The sequence below is a fragment of the Pseudorasbora parva genome, chromosome 1 (assembly GCF_024679245.1).
Source record: "Pseudorasbora parva isolate DD20220531a chromosome 1, ASM2467924v1, whole genome shotgun sequence".
Classification (NCBI taxonomy): Eukaryota; Metazoa; Chordata; class Actinopteri; order Cypriniformes; family Gobionidae; genus Pseudorasbora; species Pseudorasbora parva.
Genome location: NC_090172.1, coordinates 5,996,116 through 6,014,031, shown reverse-complemented (window position 1 = coordinate 6,014,031; position 17,916 = coordinate 5,996,116). Strand labels below are relative to the sequence as shown.

Here is a 17,916-nt window from a genome sequence, read left to right as displayed (position 1 = left end):
ATTTCTTATTTTGGACAATAATAGTGAAGTAGTTTTACTTTCTACTTAAGAAAACTTACACTTTTCTCTCACACATTGCAAGTAAAGAAAGCTTTTAGTTCACTACACTCCAACGCATAATGTAGCCTATAGGCTGTCCTTACTTACTGCACTATATTTCATAACAAAATACCATTTTTTTTACTTTTGTACTTTCTTATGTTTCTCAGTTTTTCTCAGTTGCTATGGCTCAATTCTCGAATGAGACTTTTTTTTCTCTCAAAATATTAAGTTTATATCTCTGAAAAATTAGTTTCTTGTTCAAATCAGATTCGAATTTCTTATTGATTTAATAATCAAATTGTTTTGGCACGCATGCAAAAGAGTAAGTAAAATTGTGTACAATTTGCAAAATGACTAAACTTTATTTTTTTTGTGTGAGCCATTACATGCAAATCCTGTTGAAAAACCTAGCAGCCTATGCTGGTTAGGTATGTATTGAAGCTTGGTTAGGTATGGGGGGGGGGGGGGGGGGGTCAACTGGGAAATGATCCATTCAGTGTTTACAATCCATCACATATTTATTTATGACCCCCTTTCACCATCAGCACTGCCTTAATTCTATGTGGCATTGATTCAACAAGGTGCTGAAAGCATTCTTTATAAATGTTGGCACATATTGATAGGATAGTATCTTGCAGTTGATGGAGATTTGTGGGATGCACATCAAGGGCACGAAGCTCCTGTTCCTCCACATCCCAAAGATGCTCTATTGGGTTTAGATCTGGTGACTGTCGGGGCCATTTTAGTACAGTGAACTCATTGTCATGTTCAAGAAACCAATTTGAAATGAGCTTTGTGTCATGGTGCATTATCCTGCTGGAAGTAGCCATCAGAGGATGGGTACATGGTGGTCATAAAGGGATGGATATGGTCAGAAACAATGCTCAGGTAAGCCGTGGCATTTAAATGATGCCCAATTGGCACTAAGGAGCCTAAAGTGTGCCAAGAAAACATCACCCACACCATTACACCACCACCACCAGCCTGCACAAGGCATGATGAATCCATGCTCTCATTCTGTTTACGCCAAATTCTGACTCTACCATCTGAATGTCTCAACAGAAATCGAGACTCAGACAAGGCAACATTTTCCAGTTTTCATCTGTCCAATTTTGGTGAGCTTGTGCAAATTGTAGCCTCTTTTTCCTATTTATAGAGGAGATGAGTGGTACCCGGAGGGGTCTTCTGCTGTTGTAGCCCATACGCCTCAAGGTTATGCATGTTGTGGCTTCACAAATGCTTTGCTGCATACCTCAGTTGTAACGAGTGGTTATTTCAGTTAAAGTTGCTCTTCTATCAGCTTGAATCAGTTGGCCCATTCTCCTCTGACCTCGAGCATCAACAAGGCATTTTCGCCCACAGGAATGCCGCATACTGGATGTTTTTCCCTTTTCACACCATTCTTTGTAAACCCTAGAAATGGTTGTGTGTGAAAATCCCAGTAACTGAGCAGATTGTGAAATACTCAGACCGGCCCGTCTGGCACCAACAATCATGCCACGCTAAAAATTGCTTAAATCACCTTTCTTCCCAGTCAGTTTTTACCTATTGTGTGAATCTGTACAGTAAAAGCTCAGTGTGATCCACAAGAGCATTCAGACTTCAGAGAAAAACTGAAGTATTAAATGATATTCAATATGAAACATAGTGCAGTAAAACAATATCATGCTTCGATAAAGTACAGACACTTGAAAAACATACTGTTTCATACATGATTTAAGAAAATAAAGATGGGCCTGCCAATATCTTGTTTTTTTTAAATGCAAGGTAAGATTTATTGCTCATCAAACAACATGACTTGAATATATTAATAAAGAACAGCTACATGGTACATTATTTGGCCTCCAGTCAATTTTTTTAATATACAGTATTTTAAACCCCTTCAAAGTTCTGACACGATTCAAACACAAGCTAGCACCATTATTACAGAATAATAACTTCAGTTTATGATGGCTTTATGCCAGCAAAAATGACAATAACCACACACATTTGTTTGATATTACTAAATGCAATTAATGACCTTTCAAACAGTCATTTTTTTTACATGTATATATTATTCACAAACAAGCAAACAAAGCACAATGTGTAGAAACATTTTCACAGTTATTTATGGTCCACTGTACAGCTGTTAATACAGTACATTGACAACTTTCTAACCAGACCATCAAAATATCAACATTTACAGGACATTCTCCATCTCTGTCACTATGCCTTGACAGTTGGCAGACGTTAAACTCTTAGCTACTGTCTGGTATGAAGTAGCCATGCATGTCCATATGAATGTCTACATCTAAACAAGCACGAGCAACTTCTTTAAACGACTTGCCATCAAGCATCAGCAGAAAGCCACCCTCCCTTGGTTTGGCATTTATGATAACTGTCAGGACTACACCTAAAAATTAACAACAACAAAAAAAAGAGTTTAGTTAGAATGTATAAAGCATTACATTTAAACACCATTAACATTTAATTGAGGTGACAATTTCCTAAAACAGCTCAATCACAGTTTAAGGCGACTCATTTTGGAATTAGAACAAACTTCATATCTACTTCAAATGATTCATAATGAAAGCGGCAACTAACCATCATCTTCATCAACGGCATCAGGCCTGGGAATGAAAACGGGCTCTGATGCAAAACCGTCCTCTCCAGTCCACTCAATCTGCTGCTTTGTTTCAGCATCAAGCTTTACAATCTGTGAAGAACAGTCAGTGCTCAGTACTGATTCACAGAAATCATGTGCTCCTGTTGCTAGGCCATGGGTTTGATTGGGGAGTGCATTTACTGATATAATTTCTGCAAAGTATATAAATGTATAGTAAAAATGAAAAAGACCAATACCTTTGTGGCCACTGGGGATAGGTCCACACAACACATGTAAGAATATCTGTACTTCTTTCCATTGAAATTGTAATTAATTCTTGGAAGTTCCACACCTAAATGCAACTCATCAGTTTAGAGGTTAAACAAGTATTTAAAAAAAAAGTAACAAAACTGTGAGACAAACACAATGACAGACAGATACTGTACAATGACAGATAGACAGACAGACACGATGCCAGACAGGCACACCAACAAACAGACAGATAGCCTGAGACACAATGACAGACAGACACTGTACAATGAAAGACAGACACTTTACAATGACGGACAGACAGACAGGCAGACAGACAGACACTGTACAATGAAAGACAGACACTTTACAATGACGGACAGACAGACAATATTGACAATATTGAGACAATATTAATTTGACTGCTATATAAATCAACAGTTTTACAGGTAATGATGTTTATGCTCTGTGTCCACATAGAAAAAGTGGATTTATGAAGATTTTAATTAATTTCATAAAACTTGATGATGATGATCATCCGTTTGTTATACCTTTCCGACAACGTTAAGTCATCTCACCCAACAACCATGGCAATCTCCTTCTAGTGTCACTCATCCAGGCTCAGCTCAGGTGCCGGTCACGTGCACAGCCACATAAACAGAGTTTGCCCTTCCCCGACTGACTTTTACTTTCGGATGAGTGCCCAAATATGAAAGTGAATGAGGGTTTGCGATTTGTTTATCTAGAGCCCTATTCGGACTGAATTAGTTTAACATGGGGACGTGGGGGTAAAGTAATTATTACCAGAGGTTCTCTGTGATTTTAGTCCCGTCCGAATGTGCCATCTCGGTAATCATTACGGACAATGTCAGTAAAGATTACAGAGACTTTTACCTTCTGGAAAAAGGTCCGGAAAAATGACCTCGGGTAATACTAATCCCGTTCGAATAGACCTGCTGTAAAAATGTATGGTAAAATTCCGTCATTTCCTGTTTAAAAGTTAAAAAAAGCGCATTTTGCGACCTTGGAGGCGCTTGAAGCATTCGGTTGCGTTGTAGGTGGTGGGACAAATCTGTAGAAAATGTCCAGTATTTTCCGCATGTCATTTAAAGCAAAAAGAAGATCAAAAGCACTTATTAGAGGCACAACACTTATTTTAGCTCTAGGAAAGTGTCTATTACCAACACAGTCCAATCAGAATCGTTAGACTGGACCTAACTGTTTATTAAAACACACATATTGGAGACGGAGTTCAGACTGGCGCTCAGGTTGTGCGTTTGCTCACATTATAACGGTAACGTCATACGCACATGACGTCAAGGAGGTGCGTGAAGCGAGTTACTCCTCCCACTTCTGCTTGTTTTACTGAGATGTCTTATCCCGTGCAAGTTGGCCATTAATATTACAGATTCCTGAGGTAAAATGACTTTACCCCCATGTCCCCATGTTAATCTAATCCCGTCCGAATAGGGCTTAGGACTACACTACGTAAAATTCTGCATCCATTGTACGATTTTTTTAATTTATTTATTTCCACCTCGGAAGGGCAAAGTGAGTCGAGAAGGGCATCGGGACACACGCGCGCACACACACACACACACACACACACACACATATACCAGTATCATTAGCTTACCATCACAGAGAACCTCGCCCTGACACAGAACTTTCCCATCTTTCTCTATCACAGCACTTGCAGTCGTGTATTTAAGTTTGACCAGATCTTCACCTGTCTCACCCTGAGTGTCAAAGTAAAAATTCATCAGAGGCTTTCAGTACAACATCATAAAGTACATTTTCCATTAATGGAAATACCAGTGTTTGAATGGCAGCTTAAGAAAACAAACCCAACCACAACATACCTGTTCACTGAGTGGCAACACAAATCTTCTGAACTTGGGCTTGCAGTACACAGTATTTTTGCCCATCTGCTCCTTCAGCTTGTCCAGGTAAAACATATCATACAAGCTGTTGTCATCATAGGCGATCACATCAAAAACAACATGCCCATCATCTTCAAAGGCATTGACGTGATGGTAGACGGCCATCGCACCCGTGTAGAATTTGGTACCAACTTCCTTCTTTGTCTTTCGGTCAATAAGATGAATCAGGGTCTGATGAATATAAAAAGTAGGAGAGTTTAGAGATACAAAACAAATGCTCCAGCTGACCGAAGTGTGTTCCGATGTGCATTCTAATGTCGGAAAGAGTTCGTCCTTACGCTGTCCTCAGGGTGGAATTTCATGCAGCTGGCCCAGCTGACCCTCCTCAGGTAGGCTGTGGCCATTTTGATGATATCCAGCTTCAAAGGCTGTTCGATAAAGATGAAGTAGTTGTCAGTCATGCCAAAGCTGTGGTAATAACTGGGTGTGAGGAGAGAGCGGCAGGGCACGGTGCACATGACCTCAGCGTTTTTCAGTGGTGCAGCCCCATCAGGGCTACCTGATTAAAGAAACAATTGTTGGGGGTTGGTAGCTCTTAACATGTCATATAATTAGGGATAGCTATTCTAAACTCAGAGTAAGTGAATCTTTGTGCCTATCAATTGCTTTAATTTAAATCAAAGTTTTGAGTCTGTCAAGGTTAGACATGGGTAAAACATCAACAACCCCTACACACACTACTATGATCCAATAGCCTAGAAATCTAGACGCAGCCTAGCGGCAGCAAATTTAATCTGCCCGCGAGTGCCGTCTAGCAACTCTCAATATGCTTCTGAGCTGTAATCGCCTAACTCTTGCCGGGCCAATCACATTGTGTATAGAGTCGGTGGGCAGGGCCATAATGACTACGGCCGAGTTGCGTTTGCGTGCTTCTAGTAAACACAGAAACTGGCGAACTACGGCGGTCTTTCGAATCAGCTTTGACTGCGATTCTGGAAGACTTGGAGTTAAGCTTTTCTCTGAGAAAAGAACAAAGAACGGCACTGAAGTCACTCTTAAAAAGGGAAGATGTGTTCGGAGTTTTGCCGACCGGATACGGCGAATGTTTAATCTATCAACAAGCTCTGCTTCACCTTCGTTGCTCTGGTTGGTTGTAGCGCTATCCTATCGCGTGCAGAGGGAGTTTGAAAGACAACCGTTTATCCCGCCCCTCGGATTGAGCCGTCAATGGTGAGTTTCCAGACCAAACATCTTGATGTGGGTCTGGCTTGTCAGGCTAATGATCCAATGCTTTCTGAACTGCCATTTTCTCCAAAAATAACAAAAAATATGACTTTATTCAGCATTGTCTTCTCTTCCGCGTTTGTTTTCAAACCTCAAAGATTCAAACGGTTATGAATCAGCGTATTGATTCATGATTCGGATCGCCAATGTCACGTGATTTCAGCAGTTTGACACGCGATCCGAATCATGAATCAATACGCTGATTTATAACCGTTTGAATCTTTATTTGAGGTTTGAAAACAAACGCAGAAGACAATGCTGAATAAAGTCTTGTTTTTGTTATTTTTGGACCGAAAAGTATTTTCGGTGCTGCAAGAGATTCTAATTAACCCACTGATGTCACATTTGGACTACTTTGATGATGTTTTTATTCCCTTTCTGGACATGGACAGTATAGTATGGATAGGCGTCGTACTAAATATAAAATATCTTAAACTGTGTTCTGAAGATGAACGGAGGTCTTACGGGTGAGGAACGACATAAGGGTAAATCAGGCTGAGGGTGGCGTGTTCTGGCGGGAAAGTGGCTTCAATGCATACCCTCTAGGTATGCATTGAAATAAGTAGTTTTTAGCATGTTGCCATGCAGCTATGAGAACGGGTTGGCTGCTTACTGGTCAAAGTCAAAATTAGCTACTCCTAAATGCTCTATAAAATATGCAGGCTAGGTTAAGTTAAATACTTGGGGTTATGGATTGGAACAAACCCCTAAAATTAGCAATAGTAATGTGCATCGTGAAACAGAAATAACGGCAGCATACTTACTTCCTCCTGCAACCTTGAACAAAGTGTATTTGGTTTTGCCCCTCTCTGCAATGCATGTTCCCATACTGTAGCTGTTTCCCTCTTTATCATAATGCGTATGTGATGCCACAATATTTACAGGAAGGTATTTCAGGTAGTCCACCTAGAGAAAATAAGGCAACAATATTCTCTGAGAACAAGAAAACAGAAAATAGCATTTCAATCATAACTCTCAGAATAGTTTTAGCTGTTAATGTATTTGGTCTTGGAGGACTAGATCTGCTACGCTGCTGCAACAGAGCAGGTATGGACTTGTCGCTGTTTACACAAACACACACACACAGCTGTGAGCATGCAAGATATGCAGCTGCCGCATAAATAGACAAATATAAATCCTGTAACATATTTAAGCAGGTGGAGGGGTTAAAGGAACTCTGATAGCACTGAAGGACCTCCCTAAAGCAAACACTGAACCAGACTAGACTAGAACCAGACCAGAGCAAGAAATCTCATTCGCTTTAGATTCAGCAGAGGCCAGTCAGCTTGTGCGATGTGATAAATTATGTTATTGCCTGTGCCATGTGATCAGCCTGTGCCAACTAGACTTTCAAGACTAAACTAGATATTTTTACAAGCAGTATTTGTTACCTTTTCTTTGGTCTCTAAAGTGATGGGGTCAATTTTACGAATATAATTGGTTTCAGATGTAGCATGGTAGTCATTTCCATATTTGATTATGTTATTGGCACAGTTGTCAGTGAAGTCTGGGATGGTGTGGCTGAGGAAGGTGATCACTCTGAAAAGATTTAAAAAGAACAATTAAATGTACAAATAACTATGCTTATATACACACACACAAGCACGCATACACAGTACACATATACATACACAAATTTTCCCTGTTTACACTGAAGTCTCACAGCAGACACGCCCCTTATAACAAGGCATTCAAATAATAAGACTAAAATTTGAGCCTTTTATTTCTAATTGATGACATTTTTGATGTAAAATCATGCTAACATTATAAAAGTTCCCCCCAGGAAAATGTAAAAAACAATAAAATAATGCAGTTCTTCACCCCTTCAACATCTTATGAGCGATTTTAGAATTCCTACTCTTATGGTGTGTTTACACCAGACGCGAAGCAAACATTTGCATAGCGTTACTCACTCTATTTTACTCGAGGGATAACGGTTTTTCGCATCACTTGCGCAAATAAAAACATTGCACGATGAGGAGTGTTTTCACACACATCAACAACAACTTTTCTTTCTGCTGGAGATATAAATAACAACTATTGCTGCTCTACATCTGTACTGGAAGTCCTGAATACGCCAGAAAGAAAAAGATGTGTTCACACAGCATCATCCAAGAGGCGTCCGCAAATCTGTGAATTTCACCGTCTTATCCAGGAACTGCATCTGGATGACAGCCGTTTCCAGCACAACTTGAGGATGACAGGTGCCCAGTTTGTTAACCTGTCAAACCGGGCGTGTCAATAAGCACTTCACCGATTGGCTTGCGTGATAAAGCATCATGCAAATTTTCCGCTTGAGTTTAATATTGAGAAAATTGCAAGATTTGCGTCATTTGCGTCTTTGAATTGACTTTGTATGCAATCCACTCGTGCAAATAATTCAGTTTGTATTTGGTGTGAACACCATTATAGTCACTAGTTGAATTTTAACTGACTGTCTCATGTGCAACAAGGTTTTATAATATATTCAATTCTCTGTCATATTGATTAATTTGAGGTTGATCCATAAACATGCTTAACATCCATTAATAAGGGTCAAGCACTCAATTTGACATCCAGTAGTATACATCCCTATGACTAAATTAAAGATACAATATCACACAAAACAATAATTGAGGTGAGATTTCTTATCATTTAGGTTTCTGAATCTGATGCAGTAACATTACTCACTTGGAGAATATATTTTTGCAGGGGTCTGGGTACGCCATGGTCCCCATCTCTGACACCACTATTCTGTTGGCCTGCATGTTGGAGTTATAAGAGTCACCTCGAAGATATTTGCTCCTGTATGTTACCTCTCCTGAAAATTAAACATTAATATGAAGCACTGAGGTAACAAAGTATAAACCCAAATACAAGGCTGTAAAAGAGGACTGATGAAAGACCAACTGTGCAGCCTGTTTAAATAATATCATAGGCTTTTCTAGTAAAGTAAATACCTTTATTAATTGTGAAATTGTGCAAAAGTGCCATTCCATCAAACCAATGGTTGTATGAGGTCTCTCCCACTGAGAAAAGGCCGGGTCCATTGCGTATTAGCGTGCCCTGCAGCCATTCGGGAACCAAGCCTGCAGAGATGATGAAACATGTTTAAACTGGAGTTAAAGTGGAGACATTAGGTTTAATTTACTGATTATGTCCACTTCTTGGCCCAAACCATCTGCTATTAAAACCCTTTAAAGAGAGAAAATTGCTAAAGAGATCCTTCAAAAGCACGTGACTTAATCAGAACCATAAATAAAGACACTCTTTTAGGCACCTAAAACAAATAAACCATCTCTGTTATTTCAGCAATTTACAGCCAGCTCAAGCATTATTCTGGTTTACTACTGAAATTCAGTATAATGATTATACTAATATTGTATGTTTCTTTATGATAAACGAGGAGAAAATACAATCAGTCTTTAAGAGATTTCAATAAAAGCATCTGCCAAACGAATAAATGAAAGTGAAAATGTTCATAAAGATTTTTAGGGGTGAAATTCAAGCACTTTTATAGCACTTTCAGTCAGTGCAGCCGGTGTTTTTCAAAGTTCAGGAAGCGGTTTATAATAAACTATTCATTTTACTAATAAATAATTGAGTTGTCAAGACAAAATATAGTGATTAAAAGTTGAAGATGAATATTCAGATGCGTGCAAAAACAGCATGGGAAACTTTTATATGAATGGCAGGCCATAGGAAATATAATTTGTGCTCCTGCAAAAAGAAAAAATCTGCTATTGCATTACTTTCTAAAAGAGGACGAAAATAAAGAGATGGATTATGGCAGCTCTATCTGAAACCACATTACAGCCATGTTCACAAGTACATGTGCATATATTCAGGGAGCAACGGAAATGCCATTCAGCTGCAATGCCATTCTTGATAGTAAAAGAAAAACAACCATTTTAGCAATACAAATAAAAAGAAACTTGAAATTAAATCCAGAAAGTATGCTTGCATTATTTTACTGTATCAATTACATCGTTACACCAGTAGGTGGCAATAAGTGACTTAAAAATGTATTTGTAATTGAATCATTCGTTCAAAAGATTTTTTCAAACACACCAAATCATCCATTTTTTCAAAGTTTTTTATTTATTATTAATTCAGATTATTATTACTTTTTAAATCGACTACAGCAATTAACATTTTGTCAGAACCTCTAGTAAATTATGTTATTTTGTTTAGTTGTCTATTCAGAATCATGATTCATTAAAAATCATGTTTTTTTTTTTTAATCAAATTAAAAATATATTAATTGCTACTATTTTAGTCTTTTGGCTGATAAAGTAATTTAATACAAATATATGACGTGAATATAAAAACTGTGTCTTTGGTGATTTGGTCGAATGGAAATGACTAGGCAGGGTTATTGCAATGATGTATGCTCTAGTGTGTATTTTAATGTATACACACAGCAACCCTTTCACAAAGCAAATATTTGTTTTAAGTAAATGAGTTATTACTGTAGATTATGCCAGTGTCCATGTAACTCCAGCACTGGAACCCCAAGACGCATTGCAGAGATAGTATTCCACACGCTTGTGTTTATATGCAATTTCAGGTTGCCTTAATGGTGGTTAGGGCCAGATCATTAGAGCTGATCATTCACAGGCACTTTCTTGAGATAAAAAAAACATCCGTGACTCAATTTTTTAATAAACATTACTTACTGGACATTCTAATAAAAAAATAAAATAGCATTTCAAAGAAATCAAAAATCAAAGGTAGTCAAATTGGACTTGCACATTTCAAACCTTGAAAACACCAAACATTAAAATCAAGCATTTTCTAAACCATGTACAAATCCTGAGAGTAAATAGGAAGAAATCCAATGAAGGCACATAGAATATTAGACTGAAAAAATTATTCACTTTTCACCTGGAGACAATCAACAAGGTTTTATGACATCTGCTGAAATGTTGCTGTTTTTGTAGTTCAGTAGATTCTACACAAAAAATCAAGAGACTGGGTAATTATGTTTAAGGGCCTAAAGAAGCATGTAAAGTTTCATTCACTTTGGACTAAACATGCTGCTAAAAAAAGAAAAGAAAAAATGACCAAGGATAATTTTGACATGAGAATTGCGAAGTGCAGCATGTTTTACATAATAATTTAATTTGCAATATTAATATATTTTAATAAAACCAACCTAAAGGCCTACATGTGTTTTGAGGGAAGAAACAGTTCCTTTAAAGGCTGGTATCTGGTATTTGCCATTTAATAAGCTATAAGAACAAAATTGATAATAAACAACACGCACTAAAATGTATTTTGTAACAAAATGTAGCATGTATCTGGCTCTAAAATATAACATACAAAATTGTGCATTTTGATTAATTGGGGTATTATTATTATTATTATTTTGTTGGTTATTTCTCTGATATTATATGGACAGAGGTATACCGTAGCTAATGTTTACAATATCACAGCGCTTTACCTCAGACGTGCTTCCTCTCATGAAAAATACATTAAAACTTTACAGCCAAGATACATGAATGTTTCGTGTTGCACGCTAAAGTTAGTTTAGTAGCTTAACTTACTTGGTTTACCATCAAGCAAACAGCAGAAACTCACTACAGGCGACTACTAGCTCCGTGCTTTTCTCCACCTACCTTTTACTTCAACTTTGATGGGCTCCGGATGTTCTTCCTTGTTTTTACCATAGTCGTACTGCATCTTTCACGCGTCGTCCAGCGTTTCTCCAAAGAAGTTATGAGTGGCATTCAGTGTTGAAACAAACAGATAAAGCTTCAGGCGGATGAAGACCCCGCCTCTCATGACACGACGTATAGACTCATCATGTTGAATGTGCTGCTAACTGCTAACTTCTCTTATTCTTATCTCCTCATCACTGCGTGGGCTCAGGATTGTTCTTCAAATGTAAACAAGTGCAAAATTGTATTCATCTAATTATAGAGATCACAGGTAAGTGTGCCCATCTGACCTAGTAAACATAAAACATGAGAGCTGCAGAATTATTAAATTAAAGAAAAGAAAATATATACCGAGTTTGCATTTGGATCGTCCTGTTTATTTAATTAAACTGAAGGACCATTAGCAAATAATAAGGTCAGTCAGGTGTATTAATTATTATTATATTTTTTTTTTTTTGTACTTCTTTTGTGCATTTTTTGTGCTGTTATCACAACATTTTGTTTTATTTGAATAGAAAGACAAGAGAGTCCAGTCATGAAGTAGTTTGCCTCAGGAAGGCTGACATGTTTAGATCATATGACTTACAGTGCTTTACTAACTTGATCTCAGTAATGTCCTATTATCAGTCATTTTTATGAATTAAAAAATGAATAGCGGTGAATTAAATATTTCTAAAATTAAATCATGAACTAAACCTTCAATGTTTAAAGTCACCATGAAATCAAAAATGACACCTTTTAATATTTCATTAAAACTACTTCCCCTCTTGCATTCACATTTCTCCTCAGGCATGAGGGCTGAGCAACTTGTCACATGGGATCGACCAATAGCAAACCACAACCATTCAATCAATTCCCCATAGAAAAAAATCAAGGCTTGCCCTACATTTTTTCTTGTTTTTCTTGCCCCATTGCACTCAGATAAATACGGTATATGGAAGCTTGTTTCTGCCTTGAAAAAAAAAAAAAAGTTAATTGCAACTTTTTATTTTACAATTCTGACTTTTTTTTCCCTTTACAATTGTGAACTTACTGTGAAGAATCGTGTGATATAAACTCAAAATTATAAGTGAAAAAAAATCAGAATTGTGAGATTCTCTATTTTCCCGTGGTGCTTCCATACGTCACAATATGGGAGAAAAACGTTTCAAGTTAATCCATGCTGGTACTTTATGTGTCAGTCCACGTGACTGCTGTAACCGCCAGCACAACATACGATAAACATCCATTTCAGTTTATTCATTATCATGATTAAAAATAATATGAACACATGAACACAAAGGGATCAATCTTTCTAGGGATTATGCTTTTAGCACAGCAACAGGAAACATGCTGAGTACATACATCTAGACCACCCATCCTGTGTCAACTCACTAAAACTATCAACTATATGTATGTGTATATTTCTATATATATATGTGTAAGTTGAAGAAAAAAAGCCTCAGAGCTAGTATGGCCAGTAATGCATCACAAATGATAGTCATGAGGTCAGCAACGTGTCTAAGCATGAGAGAAACAGATCTCAGTTTACACCGTTCCACATTTATTTCTTTGGAAAATTTTGTCTTTTCAAAATTCAAAATTTCAATTATGACAAGCATGTCATTTTAGCATGTTATTGAATATGGAGGTGTTAATGTTCTTGGTGGACTAGATCTGCTACGATGCTGCTGCTACAGAGTAAGTATGGACTTGCAGCCAATAGATACAGTTGCTGTGAGCATGTAAGATTTGCTGCTGTGGCATGAATATACATACATAAAACCTGTAGCAGATGTACGCAGCTGGAGCTGGGGGAGAGGTGGAAGTGAATCAGTTGGCCATATCTTGTACACAAATTCGGCACTGGGAAGGACAGTAAAGGACACTGGCTCGCTACACGTTGGGACACTGATGACTATATTTCTTGGCGACGTGATGGTGTCCTCATTGTACAACATTATTACTGGTATTTATGAATAACAGCAGAGCTGATATCTTTCTAACATTACTTTTAATATTATTTACAGTACATTATGATAAATACTTTGCTTGTTACATATACATGCAACATTTCAGCCCCCTCGGTAGAAATCGCGGTGGAAATCGCGTTCGCGGGGGCACTGTAGTGTGATCGAAAAGGGCACTTTCACTTTCAAAGGGGCAGGGTCTCAAGTGCCAAGCACAGGTTGTCCGAAAACGCCATGGCCCTTCCCATTACGAGCAGAAGTCACATCTGCGGTGACTAGCAAGGGTTTATGATGTCACCAACCCAGGAAGAAGCTTGTTGTAGTCCAAACCGGCTGCTTTTGTAGGCAATAAACTGCCATAACTTTAAAAGACAATATCTCGGTTTGCATTGAACTTTCAGTGCTGTAATTTTGTTGATACTGTTTATTCTCAAGCAGCAATATTAAAAAAAAAGTTAAAAAAGTGAAATCACATGCATCCACCCCTTTAAAATATCCTATTATTCACTCACCATCAAGCCATCCTATGTGTGTATGACTTTTTTCTTTCAGACAAATGTAATCAGAGAAAAAATGTCCTGGCTAATCCAAACTTTAAAATGGCAGTGAATGGAGGTTAAGATTTTGCAGGCCAAATAAGTGCATCACCCATCATAAAAGTGCTCCATACTTGTCTGGCTAACACCAGACCAGGCTCAATTTAAGACTGAATATTGGTCTGGGGAGTCTGCTCTGTATTTTCTACTGCACAAGAGGCGTGATCAACGAGCATTATTCAAATGACTCTGTAAGCAACTGGATAGTCCTTCATTTCAACCAATCAGACCACAAGAAGCGTGATCAATGGGCAACGACCCATCGCTTCTTTAAAACCCGCCAATAGCGCGCAAGGTGGATAAGCCAGTCTATGATTGGTTGCCGCAGAAGTGTAACAGAAACATTAGAAATGAATGTACAGGTTTACAGGTGAAATCAAATCACCGGCATATCAGGCTGGGTTTACCCAGTCTAGCTCCATACGGCTCCGGGGGTTACTAAAAGGCCACATAACAATCCCTCTTAAAGGTGCACTATCCAACTTTCCATCCACTGGAGGGCGCCTATTCAAAACAAATGCATAGTTTGATGACACCAAGTTTGAGCGCAGCATTTTGGGACATGTGGTCTTCACCTCACAGCCGGTGGAAAATAGGACTCGGGCAGAAATCACGTCCATGAATGCGGTTATTAACGTTACTGTAGTGTAAAGCAGAGCAGGACCGAGTGTTGTGGAGCTGAGCACGGATGCTGGAGCGATTGTTATACAAACACATGGCTCGCGAACACCGGGACTTTTATTATGACGGGACGGGACACAGTCGCTGGGCTCCTGCACTGATCCGCTCTCCCAGTTATGATTATGAGGTAATGCAGCTCTGTTTATCAAATTAGATAAATTTAAGTGTGTTGAAAATGATGTTATGACGTTACTCTTTCACACTGCTACACACGAGATACTTGTTCACACTGCTAAGAGTAAAGCGCTCCTGCAAAATAAAAAATGAAACCGAGGGTAACGCAGATATGACGCAATTGACAGTCGACTTCCTCAAACGCTATGCTGAAACGTCCCGGTCCTTAGTTAAAATAGCAATTTTCTCACAATTTACAAATAGTTGGAAACATTTGGGATATTGTAAGTACTCAACTGAACAAAATATATAACACTGGCCTAGTGGTTTTTGGATATTTTACTGCAAAAATACTACATAGTGCACCTTAATGGGTGCTACACCAACTTAAGGGGTGCTACAAATCATTTTGCCTTACAATGTATGTGCTGAAATGAAGACAGGAAAGTTTCTGTGGTTTCTATAGAAGTCTACGGTTCTTGACTCAATTGTAAAGAACCCTTTATGCTACAAAGTTCTATGTTAAGAAAGGTAAGAAATGCTTTATTGAATTTTTCCAACGGTTTACAGGCTGTTTAACTGATAAAGTGTATTTAAAATGAAATCGGAATTTAAAAAAAGTAATTTATCCTGTCAGGACCACTATCTTCAAAGATGATTGACAAGTACAGGTTGGCGGAATGGTTCTGTTTACTCTTTTTCTGATTAAACAGAACAGAGCCAACATAAATGTATTGCAGATTTCATTAATGCTCTTAATGATAATAATTTAATGTAACAACAACATAAATCAAGATAAACTGGAAGAGGAATATCAGAGGGCCAAGTCCGAGAGCACTGCGATAAAGCTGTTGATAATACTGAATTGACCATATATAGGGATATATGTCATTTCCTATAGGTATATGTGGATCGGCCAAGAGTCAGCTGATGCGAGCATGACTGACATGACCTGCCAGAACTAATGTTACACTTGATAGCCATAAAATGATTCCATAATGGGAACCCCTAAAAGTTTCTACTCTATATGTAAAGCACCTGATGGAAACCTTTATATAGAACCTTTTCTTCTAAGAGTTATTCAAAATGCTTTTTGGAAACATTACAGAATGGTATTTTCATGCAAATTCACATAACCATATTACAGAGGGGCAAAAAAGTATGTAGTCAGCCACCAATTGTGCAAGTTATCCCACTTAAAAATGATAAGAGAGGCCTGTCATTTTCATCATAGGTACACTTCAGCTATGAGAGACAGAATGAGAAATTAGAAGTTAAACAAAGTATAACTCAATACTTTGTTATATACCCTTTGTTGGCAATGACAGAGGTCAAATGTTGTTTTCTCTTAGTCACCACAAGGTTTTTACACACTGTTGCTGGTAGTTTGCATAGACAGTAAAAGAAATGGACACAGCGACCCCATAGACTTCAACGGCGAAAACTAAAGTCAATTAGAAGCACTCACTTCCTGATGGCTGAGCGTACTGCGCCGGCTCAGACTGAGCTTGACAATGTAGATGTGATGTAAGCAACCTGTCTGACAGCTGTAAGTCTTCTAGTAGTTGTGGAAAGTAAAATCTGAATCACGTTGTTTAAATGTTTTGTCCCGTTGCTTTTGGCTCACTATTGGGGTTCTCCCCATTCTTCTCCCTTGACTTTATCTGACTTTATCGGTTGCCCGGGCAGTGTTTTTAGGCTCATTGTCATGCTGAAAGACCCAGCCACATTTCATCTTCAATACCCTTGCTGATGGAATGAGGTTTTTACTCAAAATCTAATGATAAATGGCCCCATTCATTTTGTCCTTTATACGGATCAGTCGTCCAGGTCCCTTTGCAGAAAAATAGCCCCAAAGCATGATGTTTCCACCCCCATGCTTCACAGTAGGTATGGTGCATCTCAGCATTCTTTCTCCTCCAAACATGACAAGTGTAGTTTTTACCAAAAAGTTATATTTTATTTTCATGTAACCATATGACATTCTCTCAGTCCTCTTCTGGATCATCCAAATGCTCTCTAGCAAACTTCAGATGGGCCCAGACATGTACTGGCTTAAGCAGGGGGACACATCTGACACTGCAGGATTTGTGTCGTGTGTTACTTATGGTAGCCTTTGTTACTTTGGTCCCAGCTCTCTGCAGGTCATCCACTAGTTACCCCGTGTGGTTCTGGGATTTTTGCTCACTGTACTTGTGATCATTTTGACTCCACTGGTGGAGATCTTGGGTGGAGCCCCAGATCGAGGGAGATTATCAGTGGTCTTATATGTCATCATTTTCTAATAATTGCTCCCACAGTTGATTTATTCACACCAAGCTGCTTACCTATTGCAGAGTCAGTCTTCCCAGCCAGGTGCAGGTCTACAATTTAGTTTCTGGAGTCCTTTGACAGCTCTTTGGTCTTGGCCATAGTGGAGTTTGGAGTCTGACTGTTTGAGGTTGTGGACAGGTGTCTTTTATACTGATAACGAGTTCAAACAGGTGTCATGAATACAGGTATTGAGTGAAGGACAGAGGAGCCTCTAAAAGAAGAGGTTGCAGGTCTGTGAGAACCAGAAATCTTGCTTTTTTTTAGGTGACCAAATACTTATTTTCCACCACAGTTTGCAAATAAATTCTTAAAAAATCAAACAATGTGATTTATTCTCATTCTGTCTCTTATATTTGAAGTGTACCTATGATGAAAATTACAGACCTCTCTCATCTTTTTAAGTGGGAGAACTTGCACAATTGGTGGCTGACTAAATACTTTTTTTGCCCCACTGTATATCATTCACTGATATGTTAATACACCAGCCTTCTTCTTGACCTTCAAAATGTACTGATAACCACCATGAAAATACAGATAGTGAAATAAGGCCACATGATCACTGCACTGAAAGGTCATAAA

General features: G+C 38.3%; 1 protein-coding gene across 1 annotated transcript; it reads right to left on the bottom strand.

Annotated features, from left to right (window-relative positions):
* Positions 1–1,798: 1,798 nt before the first annotated feature.
* bco1 (beta-carotene oxygenase 1) lies at positions 1,799–11,845 on the bottom strand. Its single transcript, XM_067458292.1, has 11 exons — positions 11,643–11,845; positions 8,982–9,110; positions 8,713–8,842; positions 7,434–7,581; positions 6,807–6,948; positions 5,097–5,317; positions 4,738–4,989; positions 4,512–4,614; positions 2,884–2,978; positions 2,626–2,737; positions 1,799–2,434 (listed from the first exon to the last, which is right to left on the bottom strand). Exons 1-11 carry the CDS (start codon positions 11,704–11,706, stop codon positions 2,280–2,282), a joined length of 1,551 nt encoding a protein of 516 aa, XP_067314393.1. The 5' UTR covers positions 11,707–11,845; the 3' UTR covers positions 1,799–2,279.
* Between the last annotated feature and the right edge of the window lie 6,071 nt (positions 11,846–17,916).

Bases quoted from the DNA above. Each gene is read 5' to 3' on its own strand.
- bco1 (XM_067458292.1), bottom strand. From the start codon at position 11,706: ATGCAGTACGACTATGGTAAAAACAAGGAAGAACATCCGGAGCCCATC. The intron at 7,582-8,712 runs GTGAGTAATGTT...AAATCTTTTCAG, and splicing joins TGCAAAAATATATTCTCCAA to AGTGATCACCTTCCTCAGCC. The intron at 2,979-4,511 runs GTAAGCTAATGA...AGTTGCATTTAG, and splicing joins GGGCGAGGTTCTCTGTGATG to GTGTGGAACTTCCAAGAATT.